The sequence below is a fragment of the Mustela putorius genome, unplaced genomic scaffold (assembly GCF_011764305.1).
Source record: "Mustela putorius furo isolate JIRA1106 unplaced genomic scaffold, ASM1176430v1.1 tig00003942_pilon_pilon_pilon, whole genome shotgun sequence".
Classification (NCBI taxonomy): Eukaryota; Metazoa; Chordata; class Mammalia; order Carnivora; family Mustelidae; genus Mustela; species Mustela putorius.
In genome coordinates this window covers 15,661,392-15,687,584 of record NW_025422087.1, presented here as the reverse complement: position 1 = coordinate 15,687,584, position 26,193 = coordinate 15,661,392, and the positions used below count along the sequence as shown (strand labels likewise).

The 26,193-nt window shown below is 45.5% G+C and overlaps 2 protein-coding genes across 4 annotated transcripts in view; one reads left to right on the top strand and one right to left on the bottom strand.

Moving 5' to 3' along the window:
• Positions 1-9,373, top strand: part of SLC9C2 (solute carrier family 9 member C2 (putative)) — a 102,756-nt gene extending 93,383 nt beyond the window's left edge. For all 3 annotated transcript variants that reach the window (XM_045069570.1, XM_004761927.3, XM_045069569.1), the window contains 4 exons: positions 3,488-3,673; positions 4,746-4,827; positions 6,881-6,936; positions 8,555-9,373. In XM_045069570.1, the coding sequence (XP_044925505.1) occupies positions 3,488-3,673; positions 4,746-4,827; positions 6,881-6,936; positions 8,555-8,596 (366 nt within the window). In that variant the 3' untranslated portion in view covers positions 8,597-9,373. The remainder of the gene's footprint in view (positions 1-3,487; positions 3,674-4,745; positions 4,828-6,880; positions 6,937-8,554) is intronic.
• Positions 9,374-10,699: 1,326 nt separating this feature from the next.
• Positions 10,700-23,212, bottom strand: PRDX6 (peroxiredoxin 6). The gene is made up of 5 exons (XM_004761931.3): positions 23,008-23,212; positions 18,582-18,738; positions 13,893-14,039; positions 12,869-13,015; positions 10,700-11,656 (listed from the first exon to the last, which is right to left on the bottom strand). Exons 1-5 carry the CDS (start codon positions 23,100-23,102, stop codon positions 11,528-11,530), a joined length of 675 nt encoding a protein of 224 aa, XP_004761988.1. The 5' UTR covers positions 23,103-23,212; the 3' UTR covers positions 10,700-11,527.
• Positions 23,213-26,193: the final 2,981 nt, after the last annotated feature.

Sequence of the window (26,193 nt, the reverse complement as noted above, 5' to 3'; positions counted from 1 at the left end):
TTGAGATGTATCCGAAGAAGTTGAAATCTTGGGGCGCCTGGGTGGCTCAATCGGTTAAGTGGTTAAGCATCTACCTTCCATTCAGGTCATGATCTCAGGGTCCTGGGACTGACCCCTGGTCGGGCTGTCTGCGTCTCCCTCATCCCCTCCCTTACCCTGCTTGTGCTGTTTCCCTCTCTCAAATAAATAAATACAATCTTTTAAAAAAAAAAAAAAGTTGAAAACTTAATGTTCATGCCAAAATCTGGGCACAGATATTCTAGCGGTTTTATTCAGAATTGCCAAAACTTGGAAACTGCCAACAAAGATGTCCTCTAGTAGACAAATGGATAAATAAGCTGTGGCCCATCTAGACAATGGAATACGATTCAGGGATAAAAAGAAATGAACTGTCAAGCCAGGAAAAGACATGAAAAAAAAAAAAAACTTAAGTGGATATTCTGAAATGAAAGAAGCCAATCTGAAAAGGCTCCTGTAGGATTCCAACAATAGGGCATCTGGGAAAGGCAAAACTATGGACAAAATAAAAAGACAGTGGTTGGGGCAGAAGGAATGAAGAGGGAGCACAGAGGACTTTCAGACGGTGAAACCGCTCTGCGTCATGCTGTAACAATGGATACACGTCATTACACATCTACGCATAAAATTGATAACACCAAGAGTAAATCCTAAATAAGCTATGGGCTTTGGGTGATTGTGACGCATCACTATAGGCTCATCACCTGCAGTAAGTAGAGCACCATGCTGATAATGGGAGAGGCTCTGCACGAGTGGGGGATGGAATCTACGGGAAACCTCTGTACCTTCCTCTCACTTTTGCTGTGAACCTAAAACCTCTCTAAAAACATTGTCTTAAAAAACGCATGTTGTACTGAGGAAGTCGTGTTTCTTTCACTACGTGGCAGTAATTTTCAGAAAAATTTTAGCAGAACGGTGAAAGATTTAGATTCTTTTCTTTGCTTCGCCTCTTTCTGAGAAGTAGGATACACTCAGTATGTCTAGTATGAGTGTAGTGAGAAACTCCTGGGGAGAGAATTAGGACCAACAGGTCAAAACTTATGGAGTCAGATTTGACTCAGTAGTAAGGTGAATGCCCTTTCATTTTTAAAAAAGATTTTATTTCTTCAAGAGAGAAGGAGAGAAAGTGCACATGCACACTGGTGGGGGTAGGGGCAGGAGAGAGAGAAGCAGGTTCCCCACTGAGCAGGGAGCCTGACCCTGGACTCAGTCCCAGGACCCTGAGATCATGACCTGAGCTCAAGGCAGATAGAGAATCTCTATTTAACACTTTGGCTTATTTCCTTCTAGTCTTTCCCATCAAAGAAGTAGCCAATTAAGACTTAAAAAATTTAATTTTTTAATTTAGCCAATTAAAAAAGGGGATTAGAACCACTGATTAGCTTATACTGCAACCCTTCCTCTAAACCACATAACTCAAAATTTACATGCATTTAAAAATCAAAATAGCTTTTTTTTTCTTTTTTTAGATTTTTCTCCTTCCAAAATTTTAGGTATTTTTAGTTAACTTGTGCTTTTCATGCACAGCTGAGCTGGTGTTCTCAGCAGTTGTGTTCACTTTGCCCCTTTAAAGACCCAGGTCCGAGGGCCATGCCCTATAGCTGTGCATGGAGATTTTCAGAGTGAGGGCACTATCCAGGAGATTCCTACCACAGGACTGACCTCTAAGCACCTGTACTCTTTGCTGGAGCTGCTGGAACAGAGTACCACAACCTTAGTTGTGGCTTAAACCACAGAAATGTATTGTCTCAGGGTGCCTGGGTGGCTCAGTGGGTTAAAGCCTCTGCCTTCAGCTCAGGTCATGATCTCAGGGTCTTGGGATTGAGCCCCGCATCAGGCTCTCTGCTCAGTGGGAGTCTGCTTCTCCCTCTCTCTCTCTGCCTCCCTCTCTGCCTACTTGTGATCTGTCTGTCAAATAAATAAATAAAATCTTAAAAAAAAAAAAAAGAAACATATTGTCTCATAATTCTTGAGGCAAGAAATCAAGTGGTCAGCAGGGTTGGTTCCCACTAAGAGCAGTGAAGGAGGGACTCTGGTCCAGGCCACTTCCTCGACTTGCAGATGACTGTTTTCATCCCACACAGAGTTCTCCCTGTATGTGTGTCTGTGTCCAAATCTCTCCCCCACCTTGTTTTGAAAGATTTTATTGACTTATTTGTCAGGGAGAAAGGCAAGAGAGAGAACACAAGCAGGGGAGCAGCAGGCAGAGGGAGAAGCAGGCTCCCTGCTGAGCACGGAGTCTGATGCAGGACTCTATCTCAGGACTCCGGGATCATGACCTGAGCTGAAGGCAGATGCTTAACTGATTGAGCTACCCAGGCAACCCTCACTTCCCCGTTTTTGTTTTTATTTTTTAAGGATTTTATTTATTTATTTGACAGACAGTGATCACAAGTAGGCAGAGAGGCAGGCAGAGAGAGAAACAGAGAAGCAGGTTCCCTCCTGAGCAGAGAGCCCGATGCAGGGCTCAATCCCAGGACCCTGAGATCATGACCTGAGCTGAAGGCAGAGGCTTAACCCACTGAGCCAAACAGGCGCCCCACTTCCCCATTTTTAAAGAAGCTCTGTGCCCAGTGTGGGACTTGAACTCATGACCCTGAGATCAAGGGTCCTGTGCTCTACCGATTGACCCAGCCAGGTGCCCCCAAATCTCCCCTATTTATTTATTTGAGAGCGAGAGACCACACTAGAGCACAAGCAGAGGAGGGGCACAGACGGGAAGCCAACTGCCCACTGAACTTGGAGCCCCACACGGGACTCAATCTCCTGACCCAAAGATCATGACCTGAGCTGAAATCAAGAGTCAGGTGCTTAACCGACTGAGCCACCTGGGCACCTCTTCCCGTTTTTACAAGGACTAAAGTCATATTAGAATATTTGCCTACCCTACTCTGGTATGACCTCATCTTCACTTAAACAATTTCATCTGCAATGACCCTATTTCCAAATAAAGTCACATTCTAATGTACCCGGGCTCAGAATATCAACATATGAATTTTGGGGTGGGGGTGGACACAATTCAACCCATGCATAACCGCTTCCTCCCTCCTCTGAAGACTGTTATTCTGAGCTTTGAAGTATGACTCAAAGCGTGTTGCTTTGTTTGGTTTTGGCTTTTTGCTATTGTTTGCTCACTTGCCCAGTGGGGTGTTTGTTTACTGGCAGGTAAAACCAAATCCACAAGGCATGGCTGACCACCTGCGAACGCTGACTGAGAGCTCCAGCAAACCTGGAAATCAGGCTGCACATCCATAACCAGGGCCACTAGGAGAAGCAACAAAAAACCTCTTGAGTTCATAATCTTGTCTGAGATCATTCTGAACTCTAAATATATTCTGTCTGTTGGTCCTAGGGTCTAAATGCCTTTTGACACCTGCAAAGAACTCAGCTCAATCAGTGAATGTGCTGCCTTCTTGATTCCATGGGTCATTTGCATGATTTATAGAAAAAAAATATAATTTTATTGTAGGACTTGGACTTTCAGAAGTGTGTGGCTTTCAATCTGGCATACGTGGAGACTTTATCCAGCTATAATGAAATGACTGTTGATAATATAACCATGAAATTCGTCATTGTTGTGTATGGCAGTGTCATTGATACTAAGACAGAGGTACCATATCTTGCACCTTGCATTTTGCCTAAAACCTGTGAGCAGGTAAGGACAGTTATTTCTAAAGAGTCATTTGCTTTCCATGGTGCCCCATAAGTGACTTGAAAACTCAACTGACCACCTTAAAAAGAAATGTAACCAGGAAGGACCCCGCAGTTCCCAGCCCCTTTAATGAAACAGTCAACACATGCCCAGGGCTTCAGTACCATTAAGCAGTGTGTGCCCGACATAGCAGTGAGACGCAGGGGGCTCAGGGGCCCAGAATCCACCTGCCCTCTGCTTGCCAAGCCTTTTGCCTTGGAGTGGGGCCGTGCCTCCTGGGGAACAGGGGTGCATTTGTCCCTTTTGTGGCCTTCCTGTCTTTGTATCTCCCAGTAATTCAGAGGATGACGGTAAATCTAAATGCTTTTCTAGTAGAAAATGAAAATCTCTTTAGCTTTGAAGCTAGGGGTGGGGGCGAGGCCGGGAACAGCAGGAGCAATGCTCACAGTTTGGTTTAAGACACAGTGCTTGCAGTCAGGCCTACTTGGGTTAAAAGCTGACGCCTGTGCCCACCGGTGTGTGAGCAGAGGCTAGCTGCCTTCTGACCCTCCGTTGCTCATTAGTGCGATGAGGCCAACAACAGCAGGCGTCTGGTAAGGTTCTGGTGAGAGTCCGGGGAGACGGTATCTGCTCTCTAGAGATGAGAGTTCTAATTGTTACTGGTAACCCATGTGCCTTCCTGGAGGCAGATGTCAGCGAGAGACACAGAGTGAAAGTTCTAAAAAAGAAGACAGTCCTCCTGCCTGGGAAGGCTTGAACATCAGTGCAGGGGTGGGAGTAAGCTTGTGGATTTGGGGAATTCCCTCTTTTCCAAATTGGGAATGTCCGGTCTGGTTACAAGTAAGGTGGAGAAGGTTCCTTTCTGAAGTCTATACAGATGCAAAAGGTAATTTTCTGGTCCAAGACTTCTTGAAACAACATTCAAGGGGATTGAAATGAGAAAGATGAAGATCTTAGGCTGGAAGCCCAGTTCTGGGTTCCAGCTCATTTCTTACATTGTTTGAAAACATTGGGAATGAGGCAGCTTCGCCATCAAAGGGTGCTCTTCTGACTGATGTCAAATTTTCCCTTTTAGGTTCAGGGAACTTCCGATTTAAGCAAGCTGCTGGTTGTGCAAGCGTTCGAGCCTGCCAAAAATACTGACTCCAAAGTCATGGGTAAGGGGCAGCCCGTTATTGATGGGAAAACCATGCAACATTCTCTTAATGCTAAGAAAATGACTTGAAGGTACAGTGTAGGTTTGTTGTCAGTCCCCATGCTTGGGCACACGCTGGCTACCATATTGCTTCTGGGATGCCATCCACCAGCGTCTTCCAGACCCTAAAATCCAGGTGGCTCCTTTCTCTCTCACATCCCTTCCTTCACACTTGTGCTGGTAGAGAGGAGCATCTCTGTTGTACCCTGTCCTGGTCCAGCAGGCTGGAATCACAAAGTGCAGAGCAAGAACAGGGAGGGCAGAGACCCTCCCACAGTGGGCCCTGGTGTGGAGAGCTGGTGTGATCCCAACAACCAAAGGGAATATGGAACCCCACCTGTGCTCTTTGAATATTGTCTTGCCCGAGGGGCACTTTGATAGTTACTCAGTAATGACAGTCTCTAAATGTGTCTTAGTGCCCCACGACACATCTTACCGAGAGGATGAGGTAGGAAGGACTTGCTCTAGAGAACACGCATTCCCTTCTTTCATTTCATGCTCAGTACCCTTGCTCTACCAAGCTGCGTTGTCTTCTCCCCAAGTGCCCTAGCTCAAAAACAGTCAGCCTTAGCATGCTTCTCCAATGGGCAGCATCCTGGCATTTCCAATTCATGTGACTGGCCAACTTAGATGTCATGCAATTCTCCATGAATTGTTAATTCCAGGGGTAGGGGGCGTTGGGTTTACATGATTTTAAATTGTGTGCAGAAAGTGACATTTTATATATCATTTCTCATTTGCACAATTCCTTTTTTTTTTTTTTTAAAGACTTTGTTTATTTATTTGACAGAGAGAGATCACAAGTAGGCAGAGAGGCAGGGAGAGAGAGAGGGGGAAGCAGGCTCCCCGCTGAGCAGAGAGCCCGATGCGGAACTCAATCCCAGGACCCCGAGATCATGATCTGAGCCAAAGGCAGCGGCTTAACCCACTGAGCCACCCAGGCGCCCTCATTTGCACAATTCTTATAAAATGCAGCCGCACGGGGTGCTGGGCTCCATGCCCAGTGCTAGATGGGAAACAGGCCAAACTAGGTCTCTGCCCTTGTGAAGAGGAAAGACATTCAATAATTAATTCCCCTTCTCCCCAAGAAAAGCAAATTCAACCTCAGACATTGCTGCAGCTCACTCTCTAGGCTCTGTTCTGGGGTCATGTGCAGCATCTGATTTGGGGGAGCTCCCTCTGCTTCAGGTGTTCTCTTCAAGCCGGTGAACACTGAAAGAATCCTGACTCCAGTCACACTGCTCTCTTGGGGCACCGGGGTCTATGGCAGGACTTGGAGCTCAGGGCCTAGTGTCAAGCCCATTGGGGCACCCTGCGGGCTGCTGAGTCAGAGATCTTAGCACTGCCAGGAAGCAGGACACAGGTCCCCACTGGTCCTGGGCCTGTAGGCCTCACTCCTTCTTCAGGCTCCCTGCAATCTACCAGTTTTAGATGGATGGTCCTATATCACTCTGTATTCCCCAGTGAATTTGGGGCACAAGTCACACATGGTAGGCTCAAGGACTGGATTCAGCCAGTGCACTGGGTGTGTTTGATCCACCTACATGCTTTGTCTGCAAATTTTAAAGTAAGTTGCAAAGTAGGAACATTTAAACATTTCAAATGCAAGAAAAAAATCCAGATTTTGAGCTTTTCTTGAAAAACTCAAAGCATGCCGGCACTCGGTGCTTGTTCCTATATGTGCCAACATGTGGAGCTGAACATAGGGGGAAAACATGCTGTGCAGTTGGCCACAGTCCACACCCTGCCCTCTTGTCTTAGATACAGCTTGCTGCCTTATCTGTGTGACCTGCCTGTTCTTATTTGAGTGTGCCAGCCCTTGACTGGGGCTCTTGGGAGGCTAATAACAAACCTCTCTGAGGAAAGATGCTAAAGAGCCCATATGAAAGGGAGAAGGGAAAGAGGAGACCTACTGGGAGAAAGCAATTGATATTTCAGAATAGCCTTCCGCTACCTTTACTCTTAAGCCCCTAACTTAGTTTTTCTGTCTGATGCATGTATTTGGACTGTTTCAGTCAACACTGGTCTTCGAATGACCCAGAGAGAATATAATTGGAAGAGAAAGAACGAGGTAATAAACTTGACACTTGGATTCGATTTTTCTTACCATGAATAGTAAACTACGTAGCTGCCAGGAGCTGTGAAGCCGAGTAGCAAAATATGGGTGGAATGGGGGTGAGAAGAGAGACCCTTCGTGGCAGCTCACTGATCGAAAAAATTGGGATAAAGCACATCTGAATTATTTAACAATTAAAATGATGGAATTTTTTGGAAAGATGGGATTTTTTGCCCCAGGTCCCCTGTCCCAATTTCCCCCCTCTTGACCTCCTTCCCACAATGGCGCCATTGTGGGAAACTATAGGACACTTTTCTTGTTTTGTGTGTTTTTTTTTTTTCTTTTGGTTTTTTAGATTTTATTTGAGACCGGGATAGACAGACAGGGACAGAAGTAGCGAGAAAGAGCACATGCAGGGAGGAGAGGGAGAAGCAGGCGGGAAGATAACGTGGGGCTTAACCGCAGCACCTCGGGGATCATGACCTGGGCCAAAGGCCCACACTTAACCGACTGAGCCATGCAGGCGTCCCTACAGGCACGTTAAGGATGGGGAGGGTCAGGCCACGAGCAAGATTAGACACTAGCGAGCAAGATTAGACACTAGCGTCTGAATGCCCAAGATTAGACACTAGCGAGCAAGATTAGACACTAGCGTCTGAATGCCCGTGCCTCTCCCTTTAGAGGTGGGGTCCCCGGGGCATTGGGAGCCACAGGTGGATTCCAGGAATCTTTACTTGATGCTCTTTTAAAGGGAGGAAACTCATTTAACCATTGGGTTACTTGAAATGTTTTATATTAAAACAAACGTATTATGGAGTAGGGTGACAAATTTGCATGAATTTTTAAGATAAACCAGGAGACTTCAAACCATTTTGTTACGAGAGTCACGGAAGTTTTGCCCTGACATCTTTGCCTGCTTTCCTCAGCAACTGGGGTCAATTTGGAAAGCTTGAGAAGTGCTGGAAAGTGTGTGGAGTGGGAGAGGGGAGGGCTGGTCACATGGGGCCAGGACAGAGTGGAGGGAAGTCTGAGGAGTGGGGGGACCTGCGAGGCTAGTTACTAGAGGGGTTTCTGTCAGGGCCACTAACAGCTCCTTTGGGCCCAAGCCTACGCAGCTGAGTGAAGATGGCACTGACAGGGCATTAGGGCGCTAGGCAAATGCACAGGTGGGCGGGGGGGCTGTAAATGGTGCCAGGGACGGGCTCCAGGGCCCTTCAGCACCCTCTCTCTCCACCAGTTGTGAGGTCACCCCAAATAAATATGCTTTCCAAGGGAAAATGTTGTGCCATCTATGTGCAGTTTCAGAAGTCCCGTGACCTATTGCAGGCCCAGTCACCCTAAGACCCTTTTAATAGAATTGTGGGCCTGCACAGTCATCTGTGATAGGGCGATGTAGTGTTTGTTGGGGTAAGGAAAGTTGCATTGACCAAATGTATGACTGATGATGGTTCCTTTAAACAAAGTAACTTAGTTCTTTTTAGGCAGCCTTCTTAGGGTCTACTCCTTTCTTAAAAAGGACTCATTTTCACAAATGGGAACCTAATTGGGAGTCAAGTAATTGACTTAACTGACTCCTCACTGTCTCCATCTTTTCCAGGCCCCGTTATTTAACAAAAATTCTCATTTTCTTTAGGAAAGATGTTTCCAGTTATCCTGGAATCGGTCACAAAGTTAACCGGGATTCAACTCACCTGACATTTTTCCCGAGGCACAACTTTGTTGGACTACTCTTTCTGAGTTAACACAGTATCTCTTCACAAGAGGCTGTCTGATGGTCTAGAGATGCAAATGTCTCTCTCAAAGCCCTTAATTAGAATATTCTTTAGAGGGAATGTTCCAGATGATAAAATAGAAACTGCTAAGTTTTCTGATGGCAGTTAATACTTAAAAACGTTTCTCCTGAAACGCTGTCTTAATATTTTGCTTTTGAGTTTGTGTCATTGGAAAGTGGATCCTAACGCTGGTAATGTGATATATGCCGAGTTAGGTGAGCTAACCTCCTGGCCCAAGTGCGGAAGGATTACCTGGCAAGGAGGGGAGTTAGAAATTGCTGGAACAGTGAACTGCTGTATTTATTTCAAAACTGATGGACTGGTGTAAAAGCTCTCATTTGAAGCAGTCACATCATACCTGAGATGTTCAAAAATTTGTCAGGCTCATGATGCAATTCATGGCCTACCAAATGAAACCAAAGAGCTGTAGCAATTTAGGAGAGTAATGTAAGTTCTTAGGAATATTGGTATTAGTTTGATATGCTGTCAGTGCCTCCCTAACATTTTCCAGAGAAGTTATTCCCTCCCTCCCCGACTTAGTAAATGTTGAAAAACGGAACTATGCTCCACCATATTAGTGAAAGCAAAGTTCAGGAGAAATTAACAATTTTACATTGCATAATACCGTTTGTATCACTTTTCAATTTCTTTTTAAAAGTCAAATAAAGTTCAGTTTTATGGCCTGGTTGTTTATTATTTGGAATCCGTTATCCCTTTTCATTTTAACAAGATTTTGAAAGGATATTCGGTTCTCAACTTTAGGAAAAACCAGGATAGAGGTAAGAATAGAAAGTGAGAAAGTCCTTTCAGAATCTCTGGGTACCTCGCATACTAGGGCAGTATTTCAGTGCAGATGACCAGTGTCATCTGCTAATTCTGGATGTGGGCGCACATGCAGGAACCCGGCCACCATGACTGAACCACAAAGGCTTTGTCTTCCTTTTTTTCATTATATAAACATGTTGACACACCATGCTATATGTTTCAGGTGTACGATCTACTGATTCAGCTTCTCTAAACATTATGCTGTGATCACCCCAAGTGTAGCCACCATCTGTCACCCCATGATGCTATTATAGTAGCACTGACAATATTCCCCTATGCCGTACCCTTCATCCATGTGACTTATTCTATTACTATGGTAGCAACATGTCTGGAAATGGGGGGGGGGCACGCAGGTGCACGTACTTGAGGTTGTTACCATGAAGCTAGGCTGCAGCCTCTTCCCTAGAGGCTGGGCCTGGGACTTTGAGCCTCAGGTTAGCAAAATTAGGGCAAGGAGTTCTCTGTATGAGGTTTTTGCCTTATTGTCAGGAATGGACCTCATATTGGGCCAGCACTGTCAGGTACCCACACCTATCACCTTAAGATGAATTTGAACTGGCAGAACATACTGTTAATTGAAGAGGCGAAAGCAGGAAAACCAGTCTTCTGGTCTTTTAGTCAGCATTCTTCAGGATATTGGGTAACAGAAATTTTCACTCCGTTCCTAAACTTCCTGGTATCACTAGAATTTTACATGTGGAGAATTCAAGGAAACTAAAGACTGAATGACCCATTTAATACCTGGCACCAGGCATCACCTTTTATAATATCAAACTCAATAAAAATATAAAGGGCTACAGGCAAAAGACGACCTCCAAACCCATGACATATTAGCACGGTCTAATGAAAGTCTGAGAGACCATGAGCTCAGGGTAGGTAGTATCCTTTCCAGAAGAGCGCAGACGTACTGGTCTCAAGATTAAGCCTAGTAATCCAATTAAGAGCTCTTCACAGTGGGAGTCACAAACTCAAGGAGCCAAGGGAAGCAACAGGAAGGAGCAAAGTGGGCCAAGAGTTGTGAAATCCCTTGTTCGTCCATTGCTCCTGGACTTTCATTGTATGAAATTTTATGTATCTGCCTTTGGAGAAAAGTACCAATGCCAATCTAGGAAAGCAAACCTCTGCCCTGCAGGACAGAGTCTAAACTAGTGCTTCAAGACGTTGACAACAGAATCCTCTGCTCCAGTTTTAATAAAGAATTTATTTGATGATTCCCAAAAGGCAAGAGTCAGAAAACAGCCCCATCTGCCTCACTGCAAGAAGTGTTCTAGAATAAAACATTTGCCATCATCTTCTCCTCTCTTCCCGAGGTGTGCCCTTGCTGGCATCCATCAGCAAAGAGCAGACTGACAGACGGAAATACTTTGTATGAAAGGCACAGGGCACCAGGTACACCTCCCCCGCAGGCAAGCCGCCTTTCTCTTTTGATAGAAATTTACCGGAACGTTTTCTTTACAGCAAAATACTTAAAAGATCATTCCCCTGTTTATCCCACTTGTTATCTCCTGAAAAAGTAGAGAATTGAAAGGTTCTCTGCCCCTGCTGTGATCCAAACACTGAACAGGGAAGATACATCTGGGTATGCTCAAGTTTGGGGGTCATACACACGCTTATCACAGAGGACTCTGAACCTCAAGTTCTGGGTTTGATCAGAACAGCTGAAAAACAGAAAGTCATTCTATGATGGAGCAAAGCAGGCTTTTTCAACACTACCTCACTGATCTCAAATCCCGTAGAGATCCAAGATCCGAGCCTCTCCTATAGACCGTGTTCCAAAGAGTCAGCAGAGGAGCGAGCTAAGGTACACGCACGGAGTTGAATGCTGGTGAAGGCACAGAGTAAAGGATCCCGAGAAATTTTTAGTGCCATTTTCATTTAATAAGCCAGTAGTAGAGCAACCTAAAGACCTTGGCTGTGATCACACCAGGATGTTTTTATGAAGAGTTGCAGGAGAACACGATTGGCAGCCGGTATCGTCTGGCTCACTGAGCGAAGCCATCGGCTGGAGACTACGGCTGGGGTGTGTAGCGGAGGTACTTCTTGCCCGAGGGGAGCTCTTTGGTGAAGACTCCTTTAGGGAAGATTTTTTTGGCTTCATCTTCGGGAATGGTTGGAAGAACCATTACACTGTCTCCGTCCTATTCAAAGACATTGAGAAATGGTGAAATCTGATCTTAGGAGGGAAGCTTTAAAGGCCAAGAGCTGACTTTAGAAAAGTGGCTACAAGTGCTGCTGGGAAGAACTCTGTACTGGTTACTCTCTCCCCTGAGGAATTTTGTTTGCACAGGGCGACATTTTTGTGAGGGAACTATTCCCTATGTTAACAAGTAGTGGTCTTATTTTAAACCCAGTGATGGCTTGGCATCACACTTTAAAATGTTAATTCTAAGTCCTTATTGCTGTGCTGGGTCAATGATTTCCTGACTCATAAATCCGTGTGACTTGGTCCCTTGCTGTGTGTCCTTCCCAAAGGTCCCTTCAGAGAAAGGCCTTCCTTGACAGCCACCTTCCCACCCCTGCATTCCCATTCTTGCCACCTCTGCTTGATTCCTCTGCCACACTCACTGTCACCGAACACACAGACTTGCTTACGGTTTGTCTCCACCCACTGGAGTGTGAGCTCTAGGAGGGAGGGGCTTCTATTTACATTTCGATTTATACTGTTTGAGGCTGTATCCTAGTGCCCACTGCCCTGGCTCAGTCAACACATGTTCGGTGGATGGATATACAGAGTGTAAGTGATTTGCCTGTCAGGAATAACAAAACATAACCTGGTCTTCAGGTTAGCGTATTTTTTTAAAAAATGCAGCTACATGAAGTTACCCTTGGGATATTCCTGTCCTACCTTTTGCAGAAATCCTAGGAATTAAAAATTTATGAACAAGATTTCAAGAATTCTACACGAGTTTAAAAGACCGAATGAAGCTTAAGAGAAATGAAATGCTCCGTGACATTAATACACCACAGTGTTTTAAAGCCAGGTCTGAAGTGGCCAATCTAAGTCTAGCTATAAATATTCTGCCATCATTTTGCTAATTTGGGGAAGAGTTAAAGGTTTTTAAAAAAAAAATTCTCTTATTTTAAAAGGCATCATTCTGACCAATTAACTTGATCAAATGATCTAGAAGTTAGGAAGCCAACATAGGGAGTGTGCACTTTATATAAAGTGTCAAAAGATTTTGACAATGGCCTCCAGCAAATTGGAAACTCAGCCCTGAAAACTCCAGCCAGTGTGTGTGCATGTCAGAAAAAGATCCCCAGGTAAAATGACCCTGAAGACCGCCACTGAGAGATCAGCCCCTAGAGTACCTTACAGACAGCATGAGCACCTGCCCATTTAACATCTTTACCTTCCAATCAACCGGGGTGGCAACCCTCTTTTCTGCCGTTAGCTGGAGAGAGGTAATTACTCTGAGAATCTCATCAAAGTTCCTGCCGGTTGTCGCTGGGTAGAGGATGGACAACTTCAGTTTCTTGTCAGGACCAAAAATAAATACCTGCAAAGCACACAAATGCATAAATAGAGGAATTCTCTAAGTGTTTTTGATATTACAGCCTCTCTGAAAGTTCATCACTCATTAGAAATGTTCAAGGGTTTTAAAAAATATATAAAACAACCCTCTACCCGCCCCATCCCGGAACATCTAGGATTATAGCAAACTGTTAATCTAGGTGGCTGGAGTTTAGATTACTTTATGCTCCATGGTTTTTTTTTTTTTTTTTTAAGATTTATTTTTTATTCTTTATTTTTAAGTAATCTCTGCACCCAACATGGGGCTCGAGCTCACAACCCTAAGATGCTCTACCGACTGAGCCAGCAAGGTGGCCCCCTCCATGTTCTTTTTCTGAACTTAGAAGGGCATTCTATTGGCTCTGGCTTTCTCAGAACACCTGATACTCAAATTGAATCCAGAAAGGCCCTGGGAAGGTATTATGTTACCTGGGGATGATTATCTTAAAATATACTAATGGGAGTTGATCCTCGTCCTTAAACAGTTGTACAGTTTTGCAGCTGAGGGACTAAGTTTGTTCTCTAGTGGGTAAGGACAGAACAAATAGAAATTCCAAGCCAGAACTCCCTTATGGGAAAGGGGACAGCCCACCCCTTTGGAGAGGGCTGTCAGGAGAGCTGGAGAAAAGATTCCCCACTTCTAGATGACATCTTAGGAGAACTACTTATTTTACGCAGATTTCCAAAAGCTGTCAAATTCAGCGACTTTAAAATTTCACTTTGCATTAGCAGTACAGATGCTCAGCGAGATTGCCGCTAATTTATTTTTGCAATCAGAGATATTCCCCTATTTTCCTGGAGCTGGTGCAAGCACTCAATCAGACGAAGAGCCTGGCCAGTCCATGATGGATTTCCCCACTCACCACACGTGCTGTCACAGGCATGCCCTTTTCGTCCTTCTCCGCCGGATCCAGCATGCCTAACAGGATGGCAAGGTCCCGATTCTTATCATCAATGATGGGGAAAGGTAATGTTTCTGTGGGCTCCTGACCATTGTAAGCATTGATATCCTGAAATGCAGGTGAGAGAGGAAAAAGAAATCTAAACCAAGCACATCTTCTGAATTCAATCAGTTAACAGCTATTATCTTGCAAGATCGGGAAGAGGACGACAATCGTAATTTAATCAATTTGAGTAAGAAAATGAATGAATAAACACCCCTTATCCCAATCAGTCACTGACAAAAGAACAGTGTGGTACAGTACTTAGGTTTTAACTGTAGACCCTTTTCATGGCCAGTTCTCTTAAAAATTGGCATGCTTTTACTGCTTGAAGCAGCAAGAAAGAAAGCAGCAGAGTTGAATACTGTAGAGTTAGATCCCAATCCACAGCACCACCAGATTCCCAACACGTAAACACCATCTGAAATAAAGGGGTTCATTAAGTCCATCAGTTCGGTTTTTTAAATTTATTTAAGGGCGCCTGGGTGGCTCAGTGGGTTAAGCCCTCTGCCTTTGGCTCAGGTCATGATCTCAGGGTCCTGGGATTTAGCCCTGCATCGGGCTCTGCTCAGCGGGGAGCCTGCTTCCCCTTCTCTCTCTCTGCCTGCCTCTGCCTACTTGTGATCTCTGTCAAATAAAAAAAAATCTTAAAAAAGAAAAGATTTTATTTATTTGACAGACAGAGACCAGGACCCTGAGATCATGACCTGATCGGGAGGCAGAGGGGCTTAACCCACTGAGCCACCCAGGCACCCCAAATCCATCAGTTCTAGAAATAATGCCACATGCAGAGATAATTCTATAGATCTGGTCCCTGCCAGCTAAGTACCCTGACCCAGACACAACACCACTGGAAGGCAGATTATTAAGAAATGGGGGAAAAAAAAATCACAAAGCAAACCCAAGAATAGAGCTAAATATATATACTTTAAGGACAAGTAACAGGTAAAAATTTTTATGGGTAAAAAAGGCAGAGACATCCACAAAGAAACAAGGCATTTCAGGTCTGAACTGAAAGACAGTAATGTACGCTCCTCCCTAAGCTGTTCTCTCCCCTTAGTTAGCTGCACTCATTCACTTCTACTTTTCCAGTACCTAGAAGCCTTTGGGGGAAAAAAAAATCCAGCTTCATTATTTGATCAAGTGTCCATACAGCACTTAAAGTGGGGCCAGCAGTGTGGATGAGTAAAACACAGTTCCTGCCTTCAAAGGAATGTCTACTCTGGTTCAGACGACTCTGCTACGAAGTCGCAGCAAATGCAGGGCTGTGACGGGTACATGGCAGATTGTGAATGCTGAGTATACTAACGTCCCCATTTACAGGTCTGCTGAGCTGGCTGAGACTTCAGTAAAGACTGACCCCGGGGCCTCGGAGGATGGATGAGCTCTTCACAGGTTAAGAGGAACAGTACTAATGAAACATGCAGGCAAGTCTGAGCATAAAGAATTGAAAAAAGAGCAAGTCCCTTAGCTGGGTAGTTTTAGGAAGAAGCAGCAAAGAGGATTTCAAGTTAGAATGAGTTTTATTTATTATGGAGGGCCTTGAAAGTGAAGTGGATGGATGTGGCTGAAGTCATGGTAGTCACAGACTCTTTAATTTCTCCACGGAGACGTGACAGGGTTAAGAGTCATATCGAACTCTGAAAAGGGTAGCTACACATTTTGACATGTTCCTTAGATTTATTATCTTAGCTTCCCCTTTTCTTGCCACCGGCTCCCGACCAAGTCATCACACCTAAAAATGATCCATATGGATTCGTGCAAGAGGCACCGCGAAGTTTCCTATTTAATTAGCTGAACATCACTGTTTCTGACAGTTGGGACGTGTCTCCTATTGAACGCAATCCCAACTGGGAAAATTCTAAGACAGAAGCTCACCAGCCAAAATGCTTTAAGAGATGTTATACAAGAGCTCTTCCTTCAGTGATTTCTCGATTTAACAATCACTATGCCATCAATTGTCAACACTGCCACCTGCCCAGTGGGTATTCCGTGACCTCCATGAGCACCAATGAACCACATACTTTGCCTTTGTTCTATCCTAAATCAGGCTAATGCCTGCCCTCTAGCACCTAGCATTACAACAACATCGGTGTGAGGTTCCAAGGGGCCACTGCCATCGTTTTACAGCAGGACAATCCTGAGCAAGTCCCTCTAGCTCTGTGGGAGGAAAAGGTATTCTCAGTGGCAAACACGAGGGCACGAACCACATCCCTCCAGGGCTATTCCTGGAAACAAACGAGAAACGGCCTGTGAGAGCGCTATGGAAAGGCAGCTGCTCTTCACAGCCAGAAGTAAGGAATGAGAAGGAATTCCACCCTGAGACAGAGCAATGTGCTTCTCTTTTCTCCTGCTCTGGTTCTTCTCTCAGACACCGAGAATCAATGAGCATAAAATGGCCAAGGGATGCAGCCCCAGGTGGCCAACTCCCAAGTCGGGACATCTTTTATTCAGTTATACAGCAAAGTGCTTGGCACTTTGGTCCATCCCTCCGAGCTGACCTATCAGCATTGTTCAGTGGCACATCACAGCGAAGCCATCAGAATGTTCTTCAGTTCAGCCTAGATCACCACATTTATTGGACAAGTACATCCTTCGTTGCAAGTAGACAATTCCTTCAGTTCCTGCATTCTATACCTACAGACCAAACAACTAGGACGTACCGGGCATCAAGCACGGTTCAGCAGTGCACAGAACGGGAGCCTGCCTGGCCGAGCCTCTACTCTGCTGGGTGCGGACAAATGAACAAACGAAACCAGAGATGTGCCGAGTATTTTCTTTTAGATGGTGACAAGTGCTAAGGAGAAAATCAAGCAGAGGGGGCTAGGAGTGTGGAGCAGAGTTATAATCTTAGATAATGAGGTCACGGGAGGCTTTAATGAGTCAAGACCAGAAGGATGTGAGGGCAAGCCACAACCTGGGTAGAGAGTCTTCAAAATAGGATTAAGGATAATTTTAAGGTGGAGGAGATGAATTTACTGATGACTCAGACATGGGTATGGAAAAACCAGAGGCATTAAGGATGATGCCTGGATTTCTGGCCTGAGCAACTATGAAAACACAGTGTCCATTTTCTAAGATGAGTAAGACCTTGGATTAAGAAAAAGAACCCCGTGTTAGACATACTAGGTATGAGATGATGGGACATCCCAGGGAAGAGGCTGAGTTGGCACGGGTTGTATCGGTCTGAAAGCCAGCAGAGTCTAACTAGAGATGGAAATTTGGGAATTACAGCATTTAGAGGTGAGTGGATTACTTCACCAACAGGAAAGGTGTAGATAAAAAGAGAAGGCATCCATGAAATGTGTCCAGGGAAACTTCAGCATAAATTAGGAGTTAAGAGATGGAGCTCAGTCTGAGAATAAGAACAGCTACAGATGTGGTGTCTGGAAGCCAAGAGAGGAAAATGTTTCAGAATATAGTAATCACTGGGTTAAAGGCTCCTAGAAGGCCAAGAAAGAGCAGGGCTTAGAACCGAGCATTGCATTTAGCAAAGGCAGAGGTCTCAGTGTGGTCTAAGTCAGACTTTCAGATTATCAGTGAATCTGAGGGGCGCCTGGGTGGCTCAGTCAGTTAAGCATCTGCTTACGGCTCAAGTTATCATCTCAGGATTCTGGACTGAGCCCCTCATGGGGCTCTCTGCTCGGCTAGGGGTCTGCTTCTTCCCCTTCCTCTCCATGTTCTCGGTGCCCCGGCCCCCACAATAAATAAAATCTTAAAAAAAAAAAAAAATCAGTGAATCTAAGGTCACTTGTACCTTTACCTCAAAAAACCCAAGATACTTAAGAGTATTAACATCTCAGGAAACAACAGCTGTTGGTGAGGATGCGAAGGGGGAACCCTCCTACCCTGTTGGTGGGAATGCAAACTGGTGCAGCTACTCTGGGAAACAGTATGCAGATTCTTCAAGAAGTTAAAAAGGACTACCTTGTAGTAGTCCGGCAATTGCACTACTGGGTATTTACCTGAAGGATATAAAAATAATGATTCAAAGGGGCATATGCATCCCAGTGTTTACAGCAACAACGTCTACAACAAGGAAAATATGGAAAGAGCCTAGATGTCTACTGACGGATCACACACACACACACACACACACACACGACTATTACTTAGCTATCAAAAAGAATGAAATCTTACCATTTGCAACCCTGTGGATGGAACTAGAAGATACTAAGCTAAGTGAAACATGTCAGTCAGAGAAAGACAAATACCATATGACTTCACTCATAAGTGGAATTTAAGAAACAAAACAGGAACACAGGGGAAGAGAAGGAAAAAATAAAGTAAGATAAAAACAGAGAGGGAGGCAAACCGTAAGAGTCTCTTAACTACAGGGAACAAACTGGGGGTTGCTCAAGGGGAGGGAGGTGGGGGAATGGGTAACCTGGGTGACAGGCATTAAGGAGGGCATGTTGTAATGGGCACTGGGTGTTCTATGCAACTGATGAATCACTGAACTCTACCTCTGAAACTAATATACTATATGTTAACTAAAGTGAATTTAAATTAAAAATTAAAAAAAAAAAAAAACCAACCCCAAACCAAGCTACTCTATGTAATTTATAACTTGATCTGTAATTTCATAGCACATGCCAATTGGTACTATACCTTGCTCCAGGCAAGATGGTCTTCAACACTGTCTACTGAAAGGGCAATCATCTTAACATTCTTCTTGGCAAATTCTGGTGCCAGCTTTGCAGCTCTGCCAAGCTCCGTGGTACACACGGGGGTAAAATCCCGGGGGTGGGAGAAGAGAATGCCCCATCTGAAAGGAAGGAAAAAGAAGTCACAACTTAACTGGAGAAGTTCACAAATCCTAGGTCAAAAAAGACTTTCTTTTTTAAAGGAATGCGCTTATGAGGACAATTACTTTTAGATTTTTGTTGAGGAATGCTTTGATTTTCTTACTTCCAGAAAAGCCCATGTTTAAAGCCCAATTCAATCAAAGATATGAAATTCCACATGATATATGTCTTAAAAGACTCTAATTTAAGGGTGTCGCCTCCTTTAATAAACTACAGGGCCACCCTGACTCTTGTCAGCTCATAAAATCTGTGCTACTCATACCAACAAACTTACTGAAGTAACTCCCCACCTCCCCGCCCACTTATTCACTTCTATTTATTTCCTAGGCACGGAGATCCTGACATTCAGCTTCAACAATGGACGTCCCAATGTGCCCCAATCCAAACAAATCCCTGATTGCAATAATAAGCAGGTTATGTAATCTGAAATAAATAGGCTTCTATCCCCTATTTATATGTAAAATTAAAGTTGACACTTGGCTTCTTTGTAGTGAATGGATATAAAAACTTTTGTTAAATCGACTTTACTGACCCAGCCTGCCGAACAGGACACCCGATCTCTGCACCCTGACAAAATAGTTTTGCTCGTTTCTGTTTGCAGTTTCTTTTTCTTGTTTTAGACCGTGGGCAGAACGCTGAGGGCCTACAACAGATTTTTACAACTACAGATTCTTAGGTAAATCCTACTATCTAAATAATCATCATTAGCTAAGGTAAAACTCTGTATGTATTTTAAGCACATTTCAAGCTAACGGTCACCAGTAACTTTTGGACTACACTTTCCCTCTCCTCTGCAACAGAAACTACTCCTCTGACTGAAAAGGAAAATTTAACACTCGGTTTTCCACAATCCTTGCTGACATTAAACCAGGATTCTAAACTACAGATTACTAAACGTAGCCTAGATGTCAAGCTGACCTCTCCAAAGTTTGCCACGTTTCCTGAAGCACAGAGACCAAAAGCAGAGACAAGGGTACCTCCTCCTTCCCACCTACATCTGTCACTTGGGACTCCCGAGGCTTCAGGAGAGGAAAAGCCTTCCCACAAAAAGGATAGACGGCAAGACTGGGAAGAGAGAGGTAGTATTTTTAAGATTCTGGAGGATTGCAGTAGGTTTACTTTTCTATAAAGGGCAGTAAGTGGGACATACATCTTTTGAAAATAATCTAGGCATGGGTAAAATCTAGGTCTTAGATTCTGCAGAAAAGGATCGGCTTAAGTGTCAGATGAAACTCAAGAGAAAGTCTCCAGGAGCTGAGAAAAAAATAAACAGGTGGGGCGTCTGGGTGGCTCAGTCGTTGGGCGTCTGCGTTCAGTTCGGGTCATGATCCCAGGGTCCTGGGATTGAGTCCCATATTCGGTTCCCTGCTTGGTGGGGAAGCCTGCTTCTCCCTCTCCCACTCCCCCTGCGTGTTGTGTTCCCTTTCTCCCTCTGTCTGTCTCTTATCAAATAAATAAATAAAAAGGTTGAAGAAAAATAAACAGGTCATTTCTTCCTGTGTTGTTAATGGTTGATGAAATTTTAAGTGATACACATACAACTTTCCATGGTGTGTCAGGAAGGTTTTTGCTGAATCATGCTGAGGAACTGAATTTAAGCCACTTCACATCCCGCCCCCCTCGGGAAGCCACACTCCAGTTTGCCAAATAGGTTAACTCTCCAGACTGTCTTACTACAGCACGCCTTCCCCTCCAAGTCTCCTTACTGTGCTCTTAAGAGTAAGAGTAGTTCAATTACATTATCCCATTTCCTTCCTCATTTTCAAGAAACAAAAGGTTTCATCCTTTAAGGGAAGGGTCCCCACTTACCTCCGGAGAACACCAGGAGAACACGCTTTGTTTGGTAAAAATGTACTGTAAAGCAGCTGCTTCTACTACATACATACAAAAATAGTGATAAAATTCACCAAATGCAGCACCCAACCCCCTTAGTTGTTTCCAATTGTCAGAGGTAGGGCAGATGCCTGTAATGTTTGAAATTATTTTTTTTCCTCCAAAAAACCCCACCTGGATCAAAAAGTACCATCTGAACTGAGATCAGGCACAGAACAGAGTTGAGAAAAACTGTATTAGGCAAAATCCTTCTGTTGTAATTATATAAAGAGCTCAAACTTCTTTTTGGGGTAGGGGAGGGATCATGCCTGATCCCAGGCAGCCCTTGTAATACTCCTTGTTTATAGATGCAGGTGTTTTTCTCATCTTCCTCCTGGTGGCTCCCTGAGAAGGTACCACTTTTCAATGAAATCAAGATAGATCCAGGGGCCAATAAACAAGAAGAAACCCAAAAAGTAGGGTTAAACAGTTGCAACATTTGTAATTATTGGCACAGAACGTTATTATTTATCTTTAATCTATACAATCTAAGAGTTCCAGTAAGATTTTGCTGTATGGGGGTGAAGGCTATAGATGGGAATAGGAAGAAACATATGAAACTCACATGGACTTTTAATACCTAGATTACGAGATTGGACACAATCTATATATCTGAGGTGTCCTCCTACATTTAAGGTCTGAATGTTCCATTTCTCTTCTTTTTTTTCTAGCCCAGTCCTCTCTTTCACAAAGCTTAGCTTTTCCCATAATCAGAGGCTGGACAATGGATTTAAGGATTTTTAAGGCGATGTGTAGGCCTAAAATGTAAGAATCTCTCCCAGATTCTCTGCATAGCTCCACCGAGTTACTAACTAATCTCATAAACTTCCCTCTGTCTATACGCACATATACTTGGATGCTGTGAATAAAAAGTATACAAATTATGGAGAATTGTTAAGCCGTACAACCTCACAGTGCAAAACCGACACACACCCAAAAAGCCAGGAACAGATTCATAAATACAAAGAACCAGTGGCTGCCAGAGGGGATGGGGGGATGGGTGAAATAGATGAGGGGAATTAAGAGGTACCAACTTGCAGTTATAGAACATCTAGTCATGGATGAGGAAAGTACAGCTTGGGGAACAGAGTCCGTAACATCGTCACTCCACTCACTGTGATGAGCACTGAGTAATATACCAAATTGTGTAATTATTTTGTTATACACCTGAAACTAATGAAACACTGTGTGCCAATTATCCTTCAATAATGTAAAAAAAGGGAAAAAAAGGAAAACCAGCGTGGTGGGACTGCTGCAACTCCAGAACCATAATATAAGGACACATCTCTGGGATGTTTTCAGGTTAAAACTAATGAACTTGAAAGCTTGCTGACTCAGGAACTATAAAATGTAAAACCAGGGAACACCGATTTACTCCTAGTCGTAACGGTACTGCCAGGCCTGATTTGGCTATCGACAGCAAGGCCACGTGCGCCAAGCAGGGCAGCAGGGAACAGGAAGCGGTGAGGGGCACACACTGGGAAACAAAAGGGTCTCCAAAGCCGGGAGGTACACGCGTGCTGCCGCCCCAAGAGCCTGCGGCGGCGGGAAGGCGAAAACGGGCCACTGCAACGCAGCAACCTCAGAGAGCCCTCCCCCGCACCGTGTTGCAAGTTCTGGAATGAAGGACACACCTACAGACCGAGTGTTCTTGGTTCCTCCCAGAGCTGTTATCAAATCATGGTCCAGCCACTGCAGGAGGCTCTGGACAACAAGTCCTTTAGCCAGTTATAAGCAGCTGGTGGTTTTAAATGTACGTTGTGTGTCGAGAAGCCTGCGAATGCCACTGCCGCAAGCGGGACTTCAGATAACGCGCTGGGCCGTTCCGAACCTTCAGCCAGCAGGAGTGTCCTCAGACCGTGGCCTTTAACACCCACCTTCCCCCGGGAGCAAATTCCAGAACGGAAGGAGGGAGGGAGGCGCGACCCTGGGCACGAATCCCGGGACGTGACCGCGGATGCCGCCCGGCCCTCGCCCCCGCCGGGCCTCGGCCTGGCCGCGCTCCTTGGCACCGCTTACTAAACCGAGTGCGATAGGCAACCAGGCCTCCATCCGCCCCGGGTTCCCCGACCTGCGGGAACCCAATTTCGTTCCCCTCCCCCTTTCTCGCCGCGGAGCTCGCTCAGCCACGAGGGGGCCGCAAGCGGGAGCGGATGCGGTGGCCGGCGCCCAGCAGCGCTCGGCCGACGCGGGGCAGGGGCCACTCGGCCAGAGGCACGTGCAGGAACCGCTGCGGGGAGGAGGCGGGCGGCGAGCTGGAGGCTGGGCGGGAAGGAGGACCGAACCGAGAAGAAATAGGGAAGGCGCCTCCGCGGTCGGGCGTAACCCGACGGCAGGGCTACGAGGTGGCCACTTACGAGTCTCCCAGATAGTCGTGGAAACGTATGCGGCCGATGGTAGTATTGGCCTCGAAGTTGGGAGCCTCGTCCCCGAGAAGGAGACCTCCGGGCATGGCGGCAGCGGTGACGCGGGAAGACGAGGACGAGCAGCAGCGACAACCACCCGCTCGCCGACTGTGGCGGTGTAGCTGTCGGCCGCAGAGTAAGCCCGGCCGCGAGGGGCGGGACGAGGGCGGAGTGGGCGGGGCCAGAGGCGGGGTCTAGGTGGGCGGGGCCGTGGTGGAGCTAGGGGCGGGCGGGACCTGGCGGCGGGACCTGGCCGCGGGCTGGGGGTCACGAGCCGAGGTCCGTGCGGTTGCGAGGGAAGGTCGCGACTGCCCGAGCGAGGGGCGGGGCAGGGGTGGGTGAGCTCTGGGCACCCTTCGCTGCCTCTGAACCTTCCGGGAGTCTACTGGCACCGGCGCGCGTCTCCACTCACGTGACGTGGGATTCGGGGACCTCGCCCCCTGGAGGCTTGTGGGTGAGCAAGGTTTGATCCTGCAGTGCGTCTGGGGTCTGAAGGCGAAAGGAAGCAGCGGAACGCGGTAGAAGGGGAACCCCAAGGCAGAGAATCGGGGTGGGGGATGACGAATCCGCGGAGATCCTTCTGTACATTTACGCTTGGTTGTCTGACCGCTCCACTTACCCCTTTTTAAGTGTGAGCTTCTGGAATCCTGACCACCCCAACCAACCTAGCCATCGTGAACTCTTTATCAGAGGATGTGGCAACAGCCGCACTTGGCAATGGACCTTATGTCAGAGGAAGTGGCTTTCATATTGCAGCAAAAATTCCAGCACCTATGTCATCAGTCGCTGCTTGAGGGAAAGGACTAAACTTTTATATCACTCCCCTCTCCCGGTATTGTGAACCATTAAATATTCAACGCAATTATCCTGAAATCTGGATATACATTTCTTTTTTAAAGATTTATTAGAGAGAGGGGGAAGGGGCAGAAGGAGAAGGAATCTGAAGTGGACTCCCCGCTGAGCAAGAACCCCCCCCCCCCCTCTCCACCCCCAACCCCCAACCTCCCGACGACGTCCCCGGGAAGAGCTCTGTCCCCACAACCCATGAGATCATGACCTCAGTGGAAACCAGGAGTTATTCGCTCACTGGACTGAGCCACCCAGGTGCCCCTGAAATCTGCGTATACGTTTTATTTTTATTTATTTATTTATTTATTTATGATAGCATACAGCGCACATACATTTTAAAGCATACTTACTGCGACCTGTGTGCAAATCAACTCTGCCACCCAAGGAAGTGGGAAGTTTAGATTCATTTATTTGCTCTCTACGTGCCAAGCATGAGGGGGACAAAATGGCTGTTCTCTAGGACCTTTCTTTCTAGTTGGGGAGACATAATTAAACAAGAGTCTATTAGATAGCAGTAAATCCTATTTAGGGAAATAAAATAAGTTTCCATGCTAGAGGGTGACTAGGAGCTGCTTTGGATCAGATGGTCTGGTCTGCGAAAGCCTCTAGGATAATGTAGGTAAACTACTTAGCCCCTTAGTAAGTGCTCTGGAAATAGTAGCTATTTGGGTGATGATAATGGCTTATGCAATACGTCATGCTTAGCCAACTGTGTGTAAGGCACTGTTCCAGGCCTGGTGATACAGTCAAGAGCTACAGTCCCTGCTCTTACAGGGAAGGCAGATGTATATACAGTTGGGATAAGAATGTAGAGTAAATGCTGATGGGGGAGGGTGCTAAATGGTTGGAGTTAGTGGGAAAATCCTCTGCATAGAGCTCCTTAGGGTTGAGGAAGGCACATGGCAGTGCTAAGTGACTCACATACTGGGATTTCAGTTTTCATCATAGTGCTGTTTGTGGGGTGTGTGTGTGTGTGCATGCTAACCATACCGTATTTAGTCCATTCTCCCCTGAACAAAGATTTACAGTAAGATTACTGGTAAAAATTCTAGAAACTCTAGAGAACTCTATGAAGCTACTGTAATTTAATATCTAAACTAATTTGACTACAAGCTTTGGTTTTTAAAAGCACTATGTCTTAACTCCTTTTGCAGGGGAGGGAGAAAGAGAGGAGGGAGAGGAGGGTAATTTGACTTTAACACACTATTATTAATGCCATGGAAATAGGGTAGGAAACACAGATACGCCACAACTTTGGAGAATTAATACAGAAATAGACTATTGATCTTTGGAAAAATCATGGTTATGGAACTGTTGTAAGTTGGGCAAATGTAATAAAAGAGGATAATATGCCTGTTGGGCTTGGCAGTGCCAGAGACTGTCCCCTGGAAAGTCTTCTGGCACCCTGCATTCTTTTTGGGATTCACCTCTGCAGCATTTTAAGTTCTTTTGAATTAAATGACAGCATTTGAAAAACAGAATTTTTTTTACAAAAATATCTGGATTTCTGTCTCTTGGAAAGTCAGAAGATCTAGCCACACTGGGACCATGTTGCATGTGGGGAAGCAGTGGCTGGAGAGTGGACTTCTAAGAGTGCCTGTGTTCCCTATTATTCAGAAGGTCCCTGACCACTTACCGACATTGGTATCTATTGTCACTTGAACCCCACTTTTGCACTGTTATTATTCTTATAATAGAATTTGGAGGAAAATGAATCTTATCCTAATGTATTCCTATCTCTGTCAAAGTTGTGAACGTGAAAGGTTAACCAAGGGCCATATGCTTCAAGGAGGAATAAGAGCATATTTCTTTGTCAAAGTAAAGAATATTCCCTTATACTTAATGTGCAAAATTGAAAGAATACTGTCTGTCCTGCCTGGCCCTTGTAGGGAGTTAGTTTAACCTCTACTACCCTGAAGGTAGGTGCTCCATGGGGCTGAGTCCATCCCAGAGGGAAGAAGTTCGAGCTCTTTCCCCGAAGGCTAGCAAGAGGTGCCATGGGGAGGAGGTGAGGGGAAGGGGCAAGGAAGGCATTTCAGGGAGAGACCGGAATGTGGAAAAGGGAGACTAGGCTGAGGGAGGGATTTATTTGGCAAAGAGGGTAGAGGCTCTGATATCAGGGAAAAAATGTTTTCTGGCAGTTGGCAGGGTTGGGGAGAATTTGAAGTTCTTAGAAGTAACTCCTGGGAGACAGGAAGGTTGTGATTATTGGGATTTTCAGAGGGCTATGACTCCTGCCTGCCTGATAGCCTCTTCTTCCTTTACCGCTTCGGACAGACTGAAGGAAGG